Below are 20,741 nucleotides of genomic sequence, written 5' to 3'. Positions count from 1 at the left end.
CCAACTTCTTCACTACAGTCTATGAGAACCTTCATGATCTGGACTTTGTCACTGTCCCCCCATTCACTCTGTTGTAGCCACACAGATCTTGTTTATTTCTTGAAGGAGTGAAACACACTTCCACTTTAGGCCCTTTGCACTTGCCATTCCCTTTCCAGAATGTTTTTCTGTAGTTGCACCAGCTTCCCTCCCAACCTCCTGGTTTCTTCACAAATATCCTCTCCTCAGGGATACCATTTCCTGAACATCTCAGCTAAAGATGCCCTCCTTTAGCTGATCTACTCTTATCCAGTTACTCTTTTTCTATATACCATTTATTTCTACATGAAATGATTTCATTTACATAGTTTTTATCTCCTTCTTCCCCTCCAGAGTGCAATTCCACAAGAATAACCTTGACTCAATCATCACTATATTCTCAGCACCTAGAACTGTGTCTGACACTTAATGGTTGCTTGATAAGTATGTATTAACTATTGAATAAAGGACAGAAGCAACAAGATATAAAGAGATTACAAAATGCTGTGAGCATTTCAGTTTTGGAACGTCAGAGAGAAACGGCATTTGTAATCCCATCATCCAGACTGGCGACTTTTAATATATTTACCTCTAGTTATCTTTCAATGTTCATTATATGTACATTGTATGTTTCAATATACATTAAAATAGGATCATATAGTATGATTTATTTTGCAGACTCATTTTTCAGCTTGAAGTTATGTTATGGTAGCTTTTAAAAATATTTTTTTCCTCCAGTATTTTTAATATGCCATAATTTTTTTTTAAAAAAATTAACAAACTTTTATTTCTTAGAGAAGTAATAGATTCCCCCAAAATGGACAGTGATTTTTCCATATGTGCCCTGGCTGCATGCATGCGTAACTTCCCCTACTATGGACATCTTACATCAGGGTGTAACATCTGAAATAATCAATGAATCTACACTGACACATCATCACTGCCCATAGTCCGTTGTTTACAGTAGAGCTTACTCTTGGTGGTGTACATTCTATGGTTTTGACAAATGCATAATGTATATCCACCATTGTAGCATCACACAGAATAGTTGCACTACCTAAAAAATCGTCTGATCTCCACCTACTAATCCCTTCCTCCCTCCAACAAATGGCAACCAACTTCTTTCTTTTTACGATCTCCATAGTTTTGTCTCTTCTAAAATGTCCTATAGTTGGAATCATATGGTATGTAGCCTTTTCAGATAATAATGCTGTACATTTTAACATTACGTATACACTGCATTATAGAGCCTACTTTTTAAACTTGAAATGGACCATGAATATTTTCTCTGTATTTAATGTAGTCTTAAAACAATTTTCAATGCAGAGGTATTATCATTTATTTCATTATTAATCTATTTTTGGATATTAAAAACATTTCTGTATTTAAGAGGTAGGAAAAAACCACCATGGGGAGATACAGAGTGGGGTGAGTAGACTCCTAGAAAGCACCAGTCCTGCATTAGAATCTGTCACTCAGTAGCTGTATGAGCTTAGGCAAGTTTTGGTTTAATCCCCCAAACTTCATTAAGCTTCTCCATCAAATGGAGATAATGCTGGTGTTTCTATTAGAGAAACCTCAGGGTATGAAGTGGAATAATGTATGCAAAGCATTAGGACAAGTGGTCATTGAATGCCTATCACTACTGTATGTTATCTGTCTACAACTCTCCTTTCTTAGAATACAAGCTAAAAGTACAATTACCAAGCAAAAAAAAAAATCACATTAAGCTACTGAATACATATTATCAAACTGCTTTTCTGAAAACTTGTACCAATTTATATCCTTATCAGTAATGTACACAAGTTTTTATCTTACTGCAATGCAGACCATTTTATTGATTTAAAATCTTTGCTGATATAATGGGCAACAGGCCGAACACTTACTCTCTGACATTTCTAATTACCAAAAGTGAACCTTAACATTTTTCCTTTTTGTGTGTGGACGATTTGAATGTTTTTCTCTTGCGAATGATCTGTTGAACATTCTTTGCTCATTTCTTCCATTGAGCTCTTTCTTAGTTTTTCTTACTGAGTTGACATATTAATTCCTTATTTTATCAATTAAAAAGTTTATCTTTTATTTAATGTTTTCAAAAACAGTATTTGTTTCCTACCCTGATTATAAAAGAAATAAGCATGTTTTATAGGAAATTTGGAATATACAGAGAAGCACAAATAAAAATAATAAACCCCCAAGTCGCAGATATAATCAATGTTAAAATTCTAGGCTGTATCTTTCCATATAATTTTTTGTTCTTCCATTTATTTTGCATTCAATATATATTGACTGAGTGCCTTCTATTGGGTCAGATTCTCTGCTAGAAAAATAGCTGTTGAATATATTATACATAGGACATATAATTTTTTTTTAACAGAATTGACAGCAAACTGTATGTGTGGGTCTATTCCTTAAAACAGTACTTTTTAAAAATGAACATTTTTGAAAAAAATATATACAGCTTGATGAATTTCATGAATGGAATACCCATGTAACCAGCATCTGGGTCCAGAAACAACTTATTTCTACATTTCATAATTCAGAAATGTTTATTATTATAAATTATAATTATATTATATTTATATATAATGTATAATTATAAAATATAATTATATTTATTTATAGATTATATTTCTATATTATAAATTATAAATATAAATACAAATATTGTTATTATAAACATTTGCCTTTATTTCTGATAAAAGTAAAAAGTCTAGATACAAAATGTGTGCAATTTTTTAGGGTCTTGACGCTTATCATCAAACAGCTACTCAAAAATTTACTTCCTGTAAGCAATGTGAGATCTTTTTTGATCTATCTATACTTTCTCTTTTATTCTTTTACATTTTAACTCTTTAATTGACTCGTTTCTGCATACAAGTTGAATAATTGATTCCTTCACCATTAGTTTGCTTGGATTAATTTAAAACATACAGAAGTTTTCTAGAAGTTGGGGCGATGCCTGTGCGATCTTTTCTCCCCATAGTTAGTCCAATGCCACTGTAGGCCAACACAAATCTTCATATCATTGTAGAATTATAAAATATTTAATATTCAGGTGAGCTGGATGCTATTACTTTTTGTCAAAAACTTCTGGTTATTTTTTGCCTATTTATCCTTTCAAATGGACTTTAGGGACAATTTTACAAATTATTAGAATATGTTACAAAAAAGAAAAGGAAAGGAAGACACTTTTATTCAAATCTTCCTTTAGATCTCTCAGTAAGATGTCAAAGTTTTATTCATTTATTTCTTACAAATATTTCTTGCATAGGTTACTCCTTATTTTCCCTTTTTTTGTTTTGGTGTTACAGTGACTGCTGCTACTTTAAAATTACAATTAAAAGTTTTGCATGTCTGGCTATAATAGAAGAAAGTTATAGATTTTATAATTTAATTCTATAATCATTCACTTTTTTGAAGTGCATTATAAATTCTAAGACTATTCCAGTAGGTTCCCTTCAGTTTTCTATGTATATCAAATTTTCTGCAAAAACAATCATTCCCATCACTTTCATTTTAATAGTTATAGCTCACATCTTATTGTGCCTCAAATTCCTAAAATAATGCTGAGTAATAATGCTGAGAGAGGGCATTTTTATTTTTTTCCTTTTGTAATGACAATGTGCCTCTTTCATTGCTAAGTACAATGTTGGCTGTCATGGTAGAGTTAGTATCTTTTATTATGTTAAACAGTTACATATAGTTTGACTCCTAATTTTCTGATGAAATTCAGAATTAAAGAAGCCCTTGACTATTTTTTTTTTATTTCTCTTTCTTATTTTAGATGAAAGACAACAGAATCTTGTAAGAAATGATGAAACAGGAAGAATACTTCAAATGACTCATTAGTAATAATAATAAAATATGGACATTGCTTCTTTTCAGCCACCAATTACATCATCAAATTCAGTATTCATTTATTATGTCTAATAATCATTCATTACTTGAAAACTGTAGTTTGCCCTCTACACTGAGAGTTTTGCTGTTACTCTTGGCAACTAAGGAAATGGAGAAGGCCAAACAACTTACATTAAAACAGAGGAAGGCCAAGTCAACTCTATTGTCTTCCATGGGGAAGGAAGTAGGAATTGCTATTCTATTCTGAGATTACAGGTTAAGAATGCAGTCTAGGGATGCCTGGGTGGCTCACTTGGTTAAGCAGCTGCCTTCAGCTCAGGTCATGATCCCAGCATCCTGGGATCGAGTCCCACATCAGGCTCCTTGTTCGGCAGGGAGCCTGCTTCTCCCTCTGCCTCTGCCTACCACTCTGCCTGTGTTCAAGCTCTCTCTCTCTAACAAATAAATAAATAAAATCTTAAAAAAAAAAAGAAAAAAAAAGAATTCAGTCTAATTCATTTAATGGTCAAAAGGTAGAAGGAAATATTTGGGGTGTTATGAAAGATGCTACTAGGAGTTTAAAAAAGGTGATACTACTGGTTTAATTCACAAGGAGAAAATAAGTATACAAAAGTCTATGTACAGAGCTGAAAACAAGTGGCATATTTGTGTATGTGTATATGTGCCTGGGTTCATTTACATTTGGAGTATAATATTAATGTGTGCACACATTTTCATATAGGTGCTCTTGGCTTGTGGAAGGTACTGGAAACAGAAAACAACTCTAGCCCTTCGTGAAATGTCCTCTTCTGCAAGCACCCATGAAACCCTTTCTGTGGCAGCAGACAACCAGAGTTTTCAGCATCCACCAGAAAAGCTGGACTCTGGGACTGAGAGTTTCTTCCTACGTATAGAGAATAAGGCACTTTCTAGAACATTATTTTTTCAACTCAAATCAACTTCTGAATTAGCTTAAATCTTTACATTTTTGGAAACGTAAGCATTAGATCACTACAGAATGCATCACTTGAAATTGAAGCTACCGAGCATTGGCAAGGCTGATACTTTGCAGATAGATTTTTCTTTCCTAGCTAAAAATAAATTTACAAACAACATATATTAAAATAATTTTATTAAACTCCAATTTTGGAGTAACAAAATACTACTAGAATTTTAAAGGCTGAATTAAACCAAGAGGCAAACTAATTTTTTTGCTTCATAAGGAAAATCATAACAGGGGCGTCTAAGCACCTGCTTTTGGCTCGAGTCATGATCTCAGGGTCTTGGGATTGAGCCCCATGTCAGGCTCCCTGCTCAGTGGCAGAGTCTGCTTCTCCCTCTCCCTCTGCCCCTGCTCTTGCTCTCTCTCTTTCTAATAAATAAATGAATAAAATAAATAAATAAAATCTTAAATAAATTATAAATTATAATAGATTATAAATAAATAAAATCTTAAATAAATAAATCTTAAATTTAAAAAATCTTAAATAAATAAAAAATAAAATCTTTGGGGGAAAAAAGAAGAAAGAAAGAAAAAAGAAAAATCATTATAGCTCCCTTCCTTTAAACCATGGCAACATTTAGAGAACTATCCAACTCCCTTCCATGGCCTCTGACTCACCAAATGCAGGCTAGCCTCTACCGACACCAGAACCTCCTATCCCAAGCTTTTTCTTAGTGGAAAAGGTGAAAACAAGGTGCTACCAATAGCAGGTGCTTAAAAATCAGGTCTGGGACAGGAATCTATACATCGAAGACTGAAGAAAGGACTGAAATATTTATGTAAATCCTAACACGAAGGAATCCTCTGGTCTGTCCCCACCATCCCCACAACACACGAAGAGGAGGAGAAGGCTCCAACATAGCTTCACACTTAACCAGGTGAATGTGATGTGTCCAACACCTGCACAGGAAGAAGGAAGGGTGGGGAGCATTCCTGCCACTTTCCAACCCTGATCCTTGCTGCTGGGGAGTGTGGACTGAGACCAGAGCCTCTTGAGGCCCACCACGCCAACACCACCAGTTGGCATGGCAACCCTCATGCCAGTGAAAAGATACTACCTGACACCACACAGAGAAAATTCCACATAAGCTTGCACCTTATTTTTACTTACTTCTTTCTACCTTGATGTAATATTTGCCTTAACTGTGGACAAATCTAGCAGGAGAACTGACCAACGGCAAGTTAAACTGAAACATAGTACACGGAAGGCCTTTCCTCACTCTGCAACTTGCCTTTCAGTAAAAAATCCAACAAATAGAACCCTTTCTCCATTCACTCAGAAAGAGTCATACTTTACTAAAGAAGCTGAGGGGGAGAAAAACCACCTCTAGTTCCATACTGTCATTCATAAAAAATGACTTCCATATAAGCATCATCGTACTGCACGCGGAGACCTTTTGGTAAAATGATACGCAGGACATTAGTCAGACTTAGAAATAGGAAAGGCAGAAGTACACTATGGAACTGAAGTCTAAACCCTTCTCTGGTGGGGGAAGATATTATTTCCTTTGATAATTATGTCTCCCTGTCACTCCTGTTCCTGAACATGTCAAATATTTCTAATGATACAAAAAAACCCCAAATTTCTCCTTTTCATTACCTGCCGAGTGTCAGCACAACTAATTTAAATCGTGATTGCTTTTATTAAAAAATATTACTAAACAATAGGTGACAAAACTTTTAGAACCAAAAATGATTAACTTTGTTTAAAAAAAATTATAGTATTTCTAAATTATTTAAAAAAGATATCCTAAATTCTCTAAATAATATCTTAATAACAATTTTAAGCATATAATACAAGACAATACAAGAGCTGTTCCGGAAAGCCTCTCATGTAGTGTGCTTCGTTATTCAGACTCTCTTACAAGCCAGAACTGTTAATTAACCAAATTATACAGAGGGGTTGCTGGCAAAAAGTTAACATTTAAAAAAAAAATGAGGCCAAATGTCAACAATTGGAGTTCAGAAATCACACTTTAAGCTAACCAATACATCATTAAACTCCTTGAAATTACTTATATCAGAGATCTTAGAAAGCTAAAAACATGTAATTTAAATATATTAAAATATCCATGCCCCCCACCACAGCACATTGCTTATTAGAGTGTGAAATCAAGCATTAACCGCACCATTTCTGCCTGATGAGATAATTTTGGTTTTCTTGGGAATCTAATGCCAATACATTCATTTTTCCCAGGAAATAATTTTGCTTTTTATTTTGAAAGAAACTAATATTTGCAATGACCAGTCCCAGGTTTGTTGAATCAGAAAAATATAAAATGAAAGATTGGAAGAAGCATAAGAACCAATTTATTTTAAAAATATAGTGCAAACCTAGAGCAAGTAAACAATAAGGCAGAGGCTCAACGGATATTTCATTTTGCTGAATCTTTATATTATTCTTAAGTAACTTAAAATCAACTTTTGTAAGGTTGTCAGCCTAAATAATGTTTCTACCATTGATTTTTGTATTTGGTTTATTCCCTTCTCTATTTTACATAAAGAAGAGTCCTTATACCAAGAACAGAATCAGACATTTTAATGACCGCATAGAACCCCGGACTTCTTCCTTTTCTTTTTGTTTTAATCTGGGCTTATGGAAAAACTATATCCCCTACATCCCTAAGCTAGAACTTTCAATATGTATTTTTCATGTATTTGTCTGAGCACTATTTCCAGACACTCTCCGTATATAGTTCACTGTGAATAATGTCCTTAAATAAATAAAAATCCAACTATATTGTATCAAAACCAAGTTTGGAAGTTTTTTGGTCTATATTATACAGAATTATTACTTTGCCCAACTTCTCACTTTTCACCACATAGTTTTGGCACTGCATAGATGGAGCTTTGATATTTTTAAGAAGGTAGAATTTAAAAGCAATAGCAAATTACTGCTAATTTCTTCTTGATGGGTGCTATTAACACCTATTAACATAAATAAGAGTAACAAGGTTATACCCAAGACAAAATATCAGCTTGGTCTGAATCATTAGAAACAAATGGAAACTTGGGGAAGGAATTTTAACATACTAGTAAAATATGGAATTTTTTGTGTTGTTATGAAGCGAATCACAGCCATAAATCAGAAACAGCTTTTGAAAAGAAGAATGATTAGTAAGCTCTCCTAAAGGCAACTCTAAACTTGTCACTCACTTGGAATATTTCTACCCTAAAAAACAGTAATGCCTTACATGTAATTTCCTTAAGAAAAGCAAACACTTTAAAAGGCAAAAAAAAAAAAAAAAAAAAAAATTTGTATTTTATCCTAAGTGTAAAAATAAATATTTCGCTAAGGAATGGGGAAAAAACGAAGCACATTTAAATAATTTTATTGCACTGGAAGTTGCCAATTCGTCTATGAGTAGTTTCATTGCAGATGAAAAGAAATCAAAATACAGGACAGATGTTGAACAAACCACATTTAAGTTCTGTCACACACTGGCATTTTTCAAATGATTTTGGCTCATCTATTAAATAAGGTGTGTTTTGCTTGATTTTGAAAAGGGAAACATCAGGAAATATTTAAAGACCAATTGCCACCAATTAACTTTGATCAGTAAAAGTTCTATTTGAATCTTTCAGATTTTTCTCCTGTCTGAAATAACATACATTTATAAAATCTACCCAAACAACAACTTGATGATTAATGCCTGTTGGCAGGCCTACCACAAACTTACTTAACAGCAGGATTTAAATAAACAACTGTCTCTATTAAGAAGAGAGTGAAGCGTAGTGATAGTTGTGTGTTCTCATAATGGAGATAGGAGAAACAATATTCATTATTCTTAAGAATGCTGCTAATTGAGATCATCATATTTGACAGTGCCCATGACATAATTAATTAACCATCTTACAAAAGTTTTCCCCCAAAAATATAACGGGCAAATAAAATCATCAGCAGTTTGACCTAAGAAATCCCAGCAAGTCCAAGAGCAGAAACCTGGCTGAAATGATATACAACTGGGCCAGCCAGAAAGACAAGCAGCTGACCCAATAGGATGAAAGTCTGATGCGGACAGTGGATGCCACCATCACAGCTTTAAGGGATTTGGGGATTTGGAAGGGAGCCCATCTCAAGAGTAATTATGAAGCTAAGGAATTGGTAGCTTCTGATATCAACACAGTTTAATATTTAAAATTCTTGACATCAAATTTGAATCCTTACCAAGGGTCATGAGGAATCTAACCTTGAAAGGCAACAGTCAAAATAAAGAAGGCAAACATAGGTTGATGGGGGAAGGGGGTTGGGAGAGGGGGGTGGGGTTATGGACATTGGGGAGGGTATGTGCTATGGTGAGTGCTGTGAAGTGTGTAAACCTAGCGATTCACAGACCTGTACCCCTGGGGATAAAAATATATGTTTATAAAAAATAAAAAAAAAAGAAGGCAAACATATTACCATATAATCAATAATTAATTTATCTCATTATTCTAGTTATAGATTCATAAAACAGTATCTCATTGATATTTCAAGGCCACTTATCAATTTTCAGACATGCACCATGAAGTGTGTATATAAAATAATCAGAACTTACTTCTAAGTCATTGAAAAACAGATGTGTGTCTGCCAAGTTGAAAATCATTTCTTCCATTCGCAGTCCAAGGGAAACTGATGTAGGTGGATCCTAAAAGAAGAATTTTTCAGGTCAAGTATATCCTTCAGGTTCATGGACTACACTGTCACAGTAAGAGGGAATCAGTGCCAAGAAGGGCTGAGAGTAAGAGAGTCATCAGGAGATCGGGTCTCCAACTGCTCTTGGTCTACGTGATCCAAACTTCAGTATGCAAACTTCAGTGACTTATTTAACAAGTGACCCAAATGTTGTTGGTACTTTGCATAATGAAGAAATAATCTGCTGCTTAAACTATTAGAAAGATATAACACCTAGAGTTACGTAGACATACAAAGTAGAGGAAATTTAGTTTCATGCGCCTGTTTCAGGAGAAAGAAATTCAGTGACTGGAGAAGACATTGTTTACATTATGCCACAATCCATTAAGAGTATCTAAAAGCATTGCCACAAATACCAGAAAACAGATACAATATAGATTAATTTCAGAGGGGTAATAAATACTATTTCTATTTCAGATGATAATTATCATTATTTCTTATTTATTCAGACCGTCTGCCAATTTTGAATATACTCAAAGGAAGTGATGGCCACTTCTGACCACCTGGCACCATGCCCAGCCCGGGGAGCTGATCCTGACATTCATGTGACACTATCCCATTATCAAACAGCCAGTCCCATACACAAAGGGGAATACCAGCACTCTGAAATGGCTTCCATCCAAAACTTCAAGCCTTGGACGCTAGGGATGAGCAGTCTGTCTCATCTACCCCATATCCTGATGACATTTACTGACACTAGATAAACTCAGGGGCTATGGAAATATTTGCAGTTTTTATGGTGTTACTGTATTGGTAATGTATCAAATCCAGGAAACAACATGGTTCGTGGTGCAGACCCTGCATAATTGGTGAGGAAGGAAAAAATGTCCGTAAAGGACACAAAGATATAATGTGAGTTTCTGAAGGTTTTACCAGCATCCTAACAACAATATTGGCTTTTACAAGTATGACATTTTAAATATTTCCAAACAATGATTTCTGAATACTATCTTATTATTTCAGCAGACCTTTGGAATAAATATAGATAGAATCCACCTGTATCATCGTCGAATTAGGGAAGTTGTAACTGGATAAATTATGCCTTCACATGTCACCTACTTGTTGGTGTACTCTCTCGTGTATCTACATTGTCCTACATAAACCTTGTATGCTTTGTGTATCGTCTTCTGAGCACACTGTCTTCATTCCAAAACTCAAGACTGGTCTGTGTCCTGCCCCCTACTCCCCACGTATTTATAATCTATCAAGCCCTTGAGTATTGATCTCAAGTACCATCTCCTCATGGACTTTGGGAAAGAGCAGGACGTGCTAGAAGAAGAGCCCTGGACCCAGGCTCCAGGCTTGACCTTTCCTCTCTCACTTTGGTGTCCTTACTTCCTTCATCCTTAGTTTGCTCATCTAATAAGTCAGACGGCTAACTGACAAGCACTTTGTTCTCATGTGCAATTAAAACAAAATTTCTCATCTCTTAATTGGGCGCAACCATACCTGTTCCTACACCTTGAAGAGAGCAGGGGCCTGGGATGGAGGGATGGGGGCAGAGACTCATGGCTATCAGGGCCAATCGGCTGGCTAGGGAGGAGGAGTCAACACGGTCCCTGCACCGCCCACTTCGCCAGCAGGGCTCACACCGGCCTGCAAGTCAATCTATCTTTCAGGAGTCCCTCCTTTGGGACTCCTGAAAGATAGATAGCGTTTGGGGAAGTAGAGCAGGATGACATTGCTAGGCGCAATTCCTGTCTTGTCTAGGCCTTCTCTTCCCACTGACTGACAGTGAGGAAGAGACAGGAAACACAGTGTTGCCAAAAGTCAGGGGTTAGATTGGCAAAGGGGCAAAGAAAAACACCTCAGGGTTTATAACAGGGCAGAGAGGGAAGAAAGACAAACTGAGTGTTCAAGAGCTGGGTAGAGAAGGACAAATAACACTGTCCTCAGATTTCCTGTTTGATGAGTTTAAATTATTGCTGTTTGGGGCTCCTGGGTGGCTCAGTGGGTTAAGCCTCGGCCTTCCGCTCAGGTCATGATATCAGGGTCCTGGGATCGAGCCCCGCATCGGGCTCTCTGCTCAGCAGGGAGCCTGTTTCCCCTTTCTCTCTCTGCCTGCCTGCCTCTCTGCCTACTTGTGATCTCTCTCTCTTGCTCTCAAATAAATAAATAAAATCTTTAAAAAAATAAAGTATCCCTGTTTAATACTACCTTAAAATCCATGCAATTTTGTAGGTTGCAGAAGAATTAAAAATAGTTCACAAGTAAAGAAAAACTTTCACTGAATCTCAGTTTTATAGGAAATTGCTCACTCACTCAGATTCCAAATCAGTAAAGTGTGCTGGAAAAAGCAATTGCTCAAATATACCCTAGAGCAGAACTAACCAGTAGAAGTTCAAACAGCTGTTTCTAAAACAAAACACCTGACTAAGGTGTTTACTCCCTCTAGCTCAGGCCAATAAAAATACACTGACTTGTCTCATAACCATGTCAATGAATCTTTTTATGTGGCCAGGTGGAAGAGACTCACCACATTTATTTAATTGCCAATTCTGGAATTTATGTGCCATGGTATTGTTACTTTTGAAAAAGTATGATTTCTCCTTTGTAAGGTTGCTTACTTATACCACCATCAAAAGAATTACTCCATTGTTTGTTAATATATAGCATACTTTAACTTTACTTCATAAATTATAGTAATGACTTGCTAGTTGGAATACTAATAAATTTTAAAGGCTTGTTCAGACTTGTGGTCAAATACAACACAGATGTTGGCCTTATTTACCTTTTCATGTTTTTCTCCTTTGTTATTAGCTGTCCTTCCTTCACATTTTTTATACCTGCTGCTCCTCTGTATTGTTATGAACCATTTACTACACCAAAAAAACAGTTTGACAGTGAACTGGAACGAGAGATTTTTAGAATAGGAAGGGGTTCTAGTTGAGAATACAGTTTCTCAAACATTTTAAAACCACAATCCATGGTCAAAAATACATTTTCCATGATGGTCTAGTATTCTCTCTCTCCTTCTTTCTTCCTCTCCCTCTGTCTCTCCCACAAAAAGAGCCGAAATGAAGATCTGTCAAAACGAGACTTTACCCACTATGCGGAGTGCACTCTGATAATTTTCCATTTCGTGGTCCACTCATGTATCAGGACCCACAGTTTGAAAAGAAGAGATCTGGAGAATACCCCCTTGTGATTTTAGAGACAGGGAAATGGAGTTGTAGCAGTGATCTGATCTGCTCCCGGTACAGGGCTGACTGGCTGGCAGAGTGCGCGGGGCGCCTCGCCCACAGTCGTTTACCTAAGAGGAAACTAGCAGAAGAGCAAACAGATAACCGTGTTCACAGGTTTGCTTACACCGGAGTGCTCATATTGAGGTGAAATTTATTTTATAAAAATCTTTTAATACCTTCAGATTTTTCAACTATATCTGATACAAGTCAAATGTGACAAAAGCCAACAGTGAACAGTTAATAAATTAGTCATAGCTTGATGGCTTATTTTGGCATATTTAAAGGAAGAAAAAACCCACATTTTTTAGACCAAAACTGAGACATTAAAATCACCACGTCTTTGGCTTAATCTTACTTTTCTTGTGCTTTGCAATAACAAATTCCAGAGCAACAGTTATAAAATGGATGCTTTTATAAAACCATTTTTTTTTTGTTATATCACTTTTGAAAAATTATTTAGAACTTTGCCTCCACTTCAAAGAGACATGTCATTTAAGTAAACCTTGGGGCCAAATGTTCCCATTTTTTTTTTTTTTTCTCCAGAACTTGACCCTCTGGGGCTCTTGTCACTGTTGTTTAATATCTTCTTGACATTTCTCCTTCCTGGTACCTATAACATCATCACTATTTTTTGAAGTTATCTTTCTAGAATCTGAGTGTACCCATCATCAATCCCTTAAATGATATGGGCCTCTGGGACTGTTTTATCCATTCCTCACTGTTGGGGTCTGCCTTACAGACCCCAACACACTCATGGCTTCAACAATCACCCCGCTCTCTTCTACTAAATCTTTGATCTCAACTCGTATCAGTTACCCGTGGGTCATTTCTAGCTGGATGTCCCATATAGCATCTGAAACTCCGTGTGCTGCACGTTGGATTCATCATAGTTTCTCTGGAAACCTACTGTTTTCCTTCTTTAGGAGAATGGCAACCTACCAGCCCCAAATCTTGGCATGCTTTTAAAGAGCCTCTCTTTACCCCACATCAAATCAATCATGACATCTTGCCATTTGGATCCGGAATTCATGCCTTTCTTGTACTCCCTATTCTCCAACACTCCCCCTCCCCACATCCCAGCCATGTGCCTCTTCTGTGGATATCTGCAATAGTCTCTCTTCCTGGGTTCTATGCCCAGGCTCTCACTATGACAATGTCACTCTCCCATCAATTTTAGAAAACATCCAAACACTTCAATAAGTACTAACGGCCCATATGTCAGACTCTTACTTACCTCCCTAACATGTGACCAATTTATAGTTTTTCAAACTATCTTGAAATCTTTTCTTCAAAAGTTGACTAAGCAGAGGCCTTATATGAAAGAGGAGGGTCTTTCAGATGTCCATTGACAAATGAATGGATAAAGAAAATGTGGTACACACACACACACACACACACACACACACACACACACACAGTGGAATATTACTTAGCCATCAAAAAGAATGAAATCTTACCATTTGCAATGACATGGATGGAACTAGAGGGTATTATGCTAATTGAAATAAGTCAGTCAGAGAAAGACAAATGTCATATGATTTCATTCATATGTGGAGTTTAAGAAACAAAACATATCATAGGGGAAGGGAAGGGAAAATAAAATAAGAGCAAAACAGAGAAGGAGGAAACCTAAGAGACTAACTATAGGAACAAACTGAGGGTTGCTGGAGGGGAAGGTGGTGGGGGACCAGGTAACTGGGTGATGGACATTATGGAGGGCACTTGAACTAATGAGCACTGGGTATTATTTACAACTGATGAAGCACTAAATTCTATCCTTAAAAGTAGTAATACACTATATGTTAATTAAGTTGAATTAAAATTTAAAAACAAAAAAAGAGAAGGAGCTCTGATGGACATTCCTACCAAAGCCCTTAAAAAAAATTAGGGCAAACAATCAGTTTCCATTGTTTACCCACATTAGTATGATGAGGTCATCGCCCCTTCATCAGTTAAAAGTCTCATCCCTGACTTTTCTCAGCCTGGCTGCACTGGGTACCATAGCTGCGTGTGCTCTTGTCTAAGGAGGGCAGGACCATATCCTTATACCCTTACCTCTATATCCTTGGGATCTAACACAATATGCCTGGCACAGAGATTTCCCAAAGTTTGGGGGAATAATAAATGAATGAAAAGCAATATAGAGAGTATTTAAAATAATTACAATGACAAAAATTAAATTTGTTCTTTAGTTAATTGTTAGCATTCAATATTGGTAAAGAAAATTCCTAGATACCTAGCTTAGGAAAAGAAAAACAAAAACCCAGACATCTGAGTCCTAAAATGATTCTATCTAAATAATATAGTATTAAACATATTAGGAATGCCTGATTAATTTGTAGTACCTGATGAAAGAGCAGCCCATTCTTAGAACAGCTGCTTATAAAGCCTTTCTTATCTGCTTCATGTGGTAGATAAGATTAGTGTAAGATCAGCATGCAATTATTTATTTTTTAAATTCAGTATTGGCATGCATCACAACATTCTACAAAATATATTCTTACGTGCTCTGCAATTCAGTTCCCTAGTAAAAATTGAATAATACAGTGAAGAGGCTCAAAAAGAGAAAATACAGTGAGATACTTTATCTTTTTTCCTGGTTTACCAAGAAATAGTGTCAATTTACTATAGCTCTTATGCCCAGGACATCCTATGAGCGGAGACCTTCTTCTCAAGCTGTTCTTACCAAAGCAAAACAGACAGCCTCCAACATCCCGTACACACACAGAGAACTGAAATTTAACTCAGCTCCTAAATTATTTTGATAGGATATTAAATTGCAAATGTCTGCTTAAAGTCATGAAAATAAAGTGAAGTAACTTGTTGCAATGTGGGGTTACCCCTGGCTATTGCATGTTAAGTCAAAGACGATTATGTCTCCTGAATAGAAAGCAGCATTTAGCTGAAAAATTAAATAACAGTGAAATCTGCTGAGGACAGACCCAGGCCTAAAACGACTGTTTTGCCTTCATCCTTTATCAAGTGATCTTTAATTATCTCACTGCCTCGAGATCTTCTCCTGTTTCTGGGACACAGAAAGCCCACAGAAACTCAAGTTGTTGTCATCCTATGCTAAAATCACCGGCAGCATCCCTGGTCCATTGTCATTTTTTTCTGTTTCTTGATTTTTTTTTTTCAGCTTGATCACTGGTAGTTATACTAGATGTTCATGTCATGAAAATGCTTGAAAGGGAAAAAAAGAAATTCTAGGCAAAATTAGTACGCAGAAAGGCTGAAATGCTGTTAAATTCAGCCTCTACAGAATTGTGTCTGTTAGTCTTGAATTCACATGTTGAAAATCTATGATCTGTTTTGAATAAAGGAAAAGAGTGTCTGTAAATACACGTGGGTATTGGGCTTTCAGAAGACTATGATATGGCCTCTTGTCACCCTGTTTTCAAAGATGAGCTATGGCATTTGATAAATTATCAGGGCCATTAAATATGTAATCATTGCAATTTAGAAATTTGATGTTACTGAGATTCAGGCAGATGAAGACACTGTTCCTCCTGCAAGGCTGTTCCATTTGCTTCTATGTGTCAGTCAAGGAATTCTCTTAGGATGGCTGGTATTGAAATTGCCTTGTCCACAGTACTGACGATGTAGTCACCCAGCTCATCTCCTGACTGAATGAGGTCTAATACTAACTAGGTCTAACACAAGGCATTCTCAGGGCAACTCTTTCACGACATGACACAGAAATTAAAGGAGTTACTTCTAAAAATAATTGTGTTCATAACCTGTGGGCAAAAAACTCTTGCATGAAAGTGCAGAAGTGCATCAGAAATGCACACTCTCATAATGGTCATACCACAAGCTTTGCAGTCACAGAGTTTAGACTGGGATTCTGAACTTTGTCATTGACTAGCTATGTGGTGGTCAAGGTCAGTTACTTCACCTCTGAGCCTTAGGTCCTTCCTCAATAAAATGGGAATAAAACCGGTGTGTGTTAAAGGTTAAATTTGGTAATTTAAAATTCTGAACATAGTGCCTGCAGGAAGTTGCTGTCGGTGTTACTATTCCTGGTAGTGGTGGTGGTATTTCTACCATTCCTATCACTACTACACCAATAGCTAGCTGTAGGTCAATCCAGACATGGGACTCCACATTCCACTACAAAAAGATCATTAACATTCTAAATTCAAATTGGATGTGAAGTTCAGGCTATTTAATGATAAGGGTAACTATAAATTCCCCATGCCAGTATTTTTGAGATGACCATGTTTTTAAGAGCATAGTCATCAGTGAAGCTGATTTGCATAGAAGCTAAACTTTTAACACCCAGTGTTATAACTCCCAGGGAGTGTCTGCATTTTATTCTCACAAAAATAGCAACCAAGCTGTTTGGTACAAAGCTGGTTCTTATCACTAGGAGAGATGACCCAACCCTAGGAAACCAGCAATATGTTTCATATACTGAAGATCAAGAAGTTGAGTAGGAGGTAGTGTCATTCAGATAGGGTCAAGGCACCACACCAATTAAGTTGAAAATTACAGGTGTTCTTTAAAAACAAAACAAAACAAAACAAAACAAAAAACACATGTCACTTTCATAGCCAAGCAGTGTGATCTTCAGTTAGTCACAAATAACTCTTAGCCTATGCCATTAATCATTAAAAGGTCAGACTTTGTGAATAGGCAGGTAAGCATAGTCCAAATCTATCATTTAAAGCCAGTTAGTGAATGACTTGGGAGAACACATCTTGGCAAAAATCTTAACCCTGCCCAAGTTTAAAAAAACCAAGTGGCTATGGTGATGTATGGCAATAATCAGTAATTACTGAGGTGTATTACAAACTTAGTACCTTCAATGTATATAGTCCCTGAAAATGTTCAGTGCTCACAAAATGCTGCTGTACTCCAGCATTTCAGGAATAACAATATCTTAGAGAGTTCTTGCTTGTGGTAGGGTTAAAGGATAAATTGTGGAAGCGCTTTAAGAATATCAACACGACATATCATTATTAGCTACCATAGTAAGAAAGAAAAGTAGGGTCTTCTAGTATCAGTTCTTCCACAAATAGTAACTCTGATTGAATCAATCATCTGACTGACTACTGGGAAAACGAAAACTCCACGATGTGGGCATTCTTTCCCTAATGTAAATAGTTAATTACTTCCAAGTCAAGATAACATTGTATACACATTATACATAAACCTCTGTTAAATATTATTCTTACACTACCATTAGCAAGGAAACCACCTGCAGAGAAAATGCCTAAGGCTAAACTCAAGCCTTCTGGAGGACAGTAGGATTTACCTTTAAAATTAGCTGCCAAATGCCAAGCACATCTACAGATTAATCACATTTGTTCACTGGCTTGAAACTATGTTTGATAAACTAAAATTCACCATGCTACTGAAAAGATTAAATAAAGAAATGTGGCACCTGCCAGATTACTCAACATGAGCCACTGAGATTATCTCTCCGTTCACTAGAAGTGACCAGGAAGATTTAATCAAGCATCTTCAGTAATACTGGAGAGCTACTCAAGAAGAGATATTTGAGAAAATCTCAAAATTAAGTAAGTGGTTTAGATTCACCTCCAAACTTGGCCTCACCAAAAATAGTTACAATCTAGGTATTTGCAACAAGAACTGTTAATCATTTTATTTCTCACAGTGGATCTGCATTTACTAGCTGAATTAATGAACTTATATTTTAACCCCCACCCCCACAACTCTTGAGTTTCTTCCTTCCTAACCACCTGTCTTTGAGCCAAGAAGAAAGCATATACAGGATAAGTAAGAACATCCTATAATGGCTTGCTAAAGGGGACTGTCTAACCAGAATGCTGAGGTTTTAAAAATGACAGCAACCAGACATTATAAACCTCTTACTAGAAAGATATACCCTTCTATGAAGTCTTCACCTTCCTAACCCCCACAAAATAAATAAATAAATAAATAAATAAATAAATAATTAATTAAATAAAAGGATCTAGCTCCTGTATTTGTAGGAAGTACAGGGGACAAGAAATATGTGACAAAGGGACACAATGGGGATTTAATGAAGAAAAGCTAGACTCCTAGGAAGTGTACAGGACCAATGGTCTGGCTACTTCAACAAAAATACACAAGATAAGGCGAAAAAAAAAAAAAAAGATTGAGTGAGACTCCATAGATTAAAAGACACTTGAGAGACATACAGTAAACTGTTAAAAATTATACCACTGGAGAAAAGACTTTACAAACTAGTAAGAGAATATAGAAGAAAACCATCTCAGTACAGTAAAGACCATATATGAAAGCCTACAGGTAACAGCATAGTCAATGGTGAAAGCCTGAATGCTTTTCCTCTATGATCAAGAAAAAGACAACAATGCCCTACTTTTGCACTTCTGCTTCATGGAATACTGGAAATCCTAGCCAATGCAGTTAGGTAACAAAGAAAAAGAAAGAAAAAATCATTCAAATGGGAAAGGAAGAAGTAAAATTATCTGTTTACAAAGGACACAATCTTATATGTAGAAAACTCTAAAGATTCCACACACATACACAAAAATCTGTTTCATTTCTATATACTTCTATATACTAACAATGAACAATCCAGAAAAGAAATTAAGAAAATAATTCAATTTACAATAGCACCAAAGGAATAAAACTTAGAAATAAACATAACCAAGTAGGCAAAAAGCTTGTACACTAAAAACTACCAAAATGTTGCTGAAATCAAATAAGGCACAAATAAGTGGAAAGACATTCAATGGGAAGACCTAATATAAAGATATTAAAAGTACCCTAAGTGGTTTGTAGATTTCATTCAACGTCCATCAAATTCTCGATGGATTTTTTTTGCAAAAATAGAAAAATCCATTATAAAATTCATATGGAGTCTCAAGGGACTCTGAGTAGCCAAAACAATCTTGAAAAAGAACAAGGTTGGGTCTCATATTTTCTGGCTTCAAAACTTATTACAAACCACAGTAATCAAAACAGTGTGGTACTGACATAAAGAAAGATACAGACCAATGGAATATAACAGGGTCCAGAAATAAACTCTTATGCATATGGTCAAATGATTTTCACCAGGGGTACCAAGACCATTCAATGAGAAAATGATAGTCTTTTCAACAAAACTGGGTACTGGGGAAATGGGATATCCAAATGCAAAAAGAACAAAGATGGATTACTACCTTATGCCATATACAAAAATTAACTCAAAGTGGACCAAAGACCTTAATTTAAGAGTGAAAGTATAATACTTCTGCAGGAAAAGCTTCATGACACTGGGTTTGACAGTAACTCCTTAGATATTACACCCAAAGCAGAAGCAATAACAGAAAAAAAAAAAAAAAGCCAGATAAATGAGACTATATCTGAAAACTGTGGATGAAAGAACCCAGTTAGCAGAGTAAAAAGGCAACCTATGGGATGGGAGAAAGTATTTATAACTCCTGTATCTGGTAAGAGGTTAATATTCAGGATATATAAAGAACTCCAACAACTCAACAACAACAAAACAATTCGATTTAAAAAATGGGCAAAAGACCTCGACAGGTTTTCCTTCAAAGAAGACATATGAATCATCAATAAGCAAATGAGAAGATGCTCAATATCACTAATAATTAGGGAAACATGAATCAAAATCACAGTAAGATGCCACTTCACACTCATTAGGATGGCTACTATCAAAACAGGGGGGAAGAGAAAAAAAAAACAGAAAATAAGTGTTGATGAGCAAATGGAGAAAATGGAATATATTTACATTGTTCATGAGAACATAAGATGGTACAGCAGCTATGTAAAATAGTATGTTAGTTTCTCAAAAAATTAGGCATAGATTATTATGTGATCTAGCAATTCTACTTCTGCATATATACTGAAAGCAGGGTCTTAAAGATATTTGCATTTTAAAACCTTTAATTGAAGTATAGTTGACATATTAGTTTCAGGTGAAAAAAAATACAAAAAAGAAAAAGCTATCTGTACACCCATACACACCTTATTCACAATGGCTAAAATGTACAAGCAACTTAAGAAGTGCCAGTGATGGATGGATAACCAAAATGGGATATAT

The 20,741-nt window shown here is 35.9% G+C and overlaps 1 protein-coding gene across 13 annotated transcripts in view; it reads right to left on the bottom strand.

Moving 5' to 3' along the window:
* Positions 1 to 20,741, bottom strand: part of EYA1 (EYA transcriptional coactivator and phosphatase 1) — a 361,580-nt gene that overhangs the window by 46,592 nt on the left and 294,247 nt on the right. For all 13 annotated transcript variants that reach the window (XM_047727622.1, XM_047727623.1, XM_047727635.1 and 10 more), the window contains one exon: positions 9,400 to 9,489. In XM_047727622.1, coding sequence (XP_047583578.1) covers positions 9,400 to 9,489 — 90 coding nt within the window. The remainder of the gene's footprint in view (positions 1 to 9,399; positions 9,490 to 20,741) is intronic.

The sequence above is a fragment of the Lutra lutra genome, chromosome 4 (genome assembly GCF_902655055.1).
Source record: "Lutra lutra chromosome 4, mLutLut1.2, whole genome shotgun sequence".
Lineage (NCBI taxonomy): Eukaryota > Metazoa > Chordata > Mammalia > Carnivora > Mustelidae > Lutra > Lutra lutra.
The sequence above is the reverse complement of the archived record's forward strand: the minus strand, read 5'-3'. Positions and strand labels throughout refer to the sequence as shown.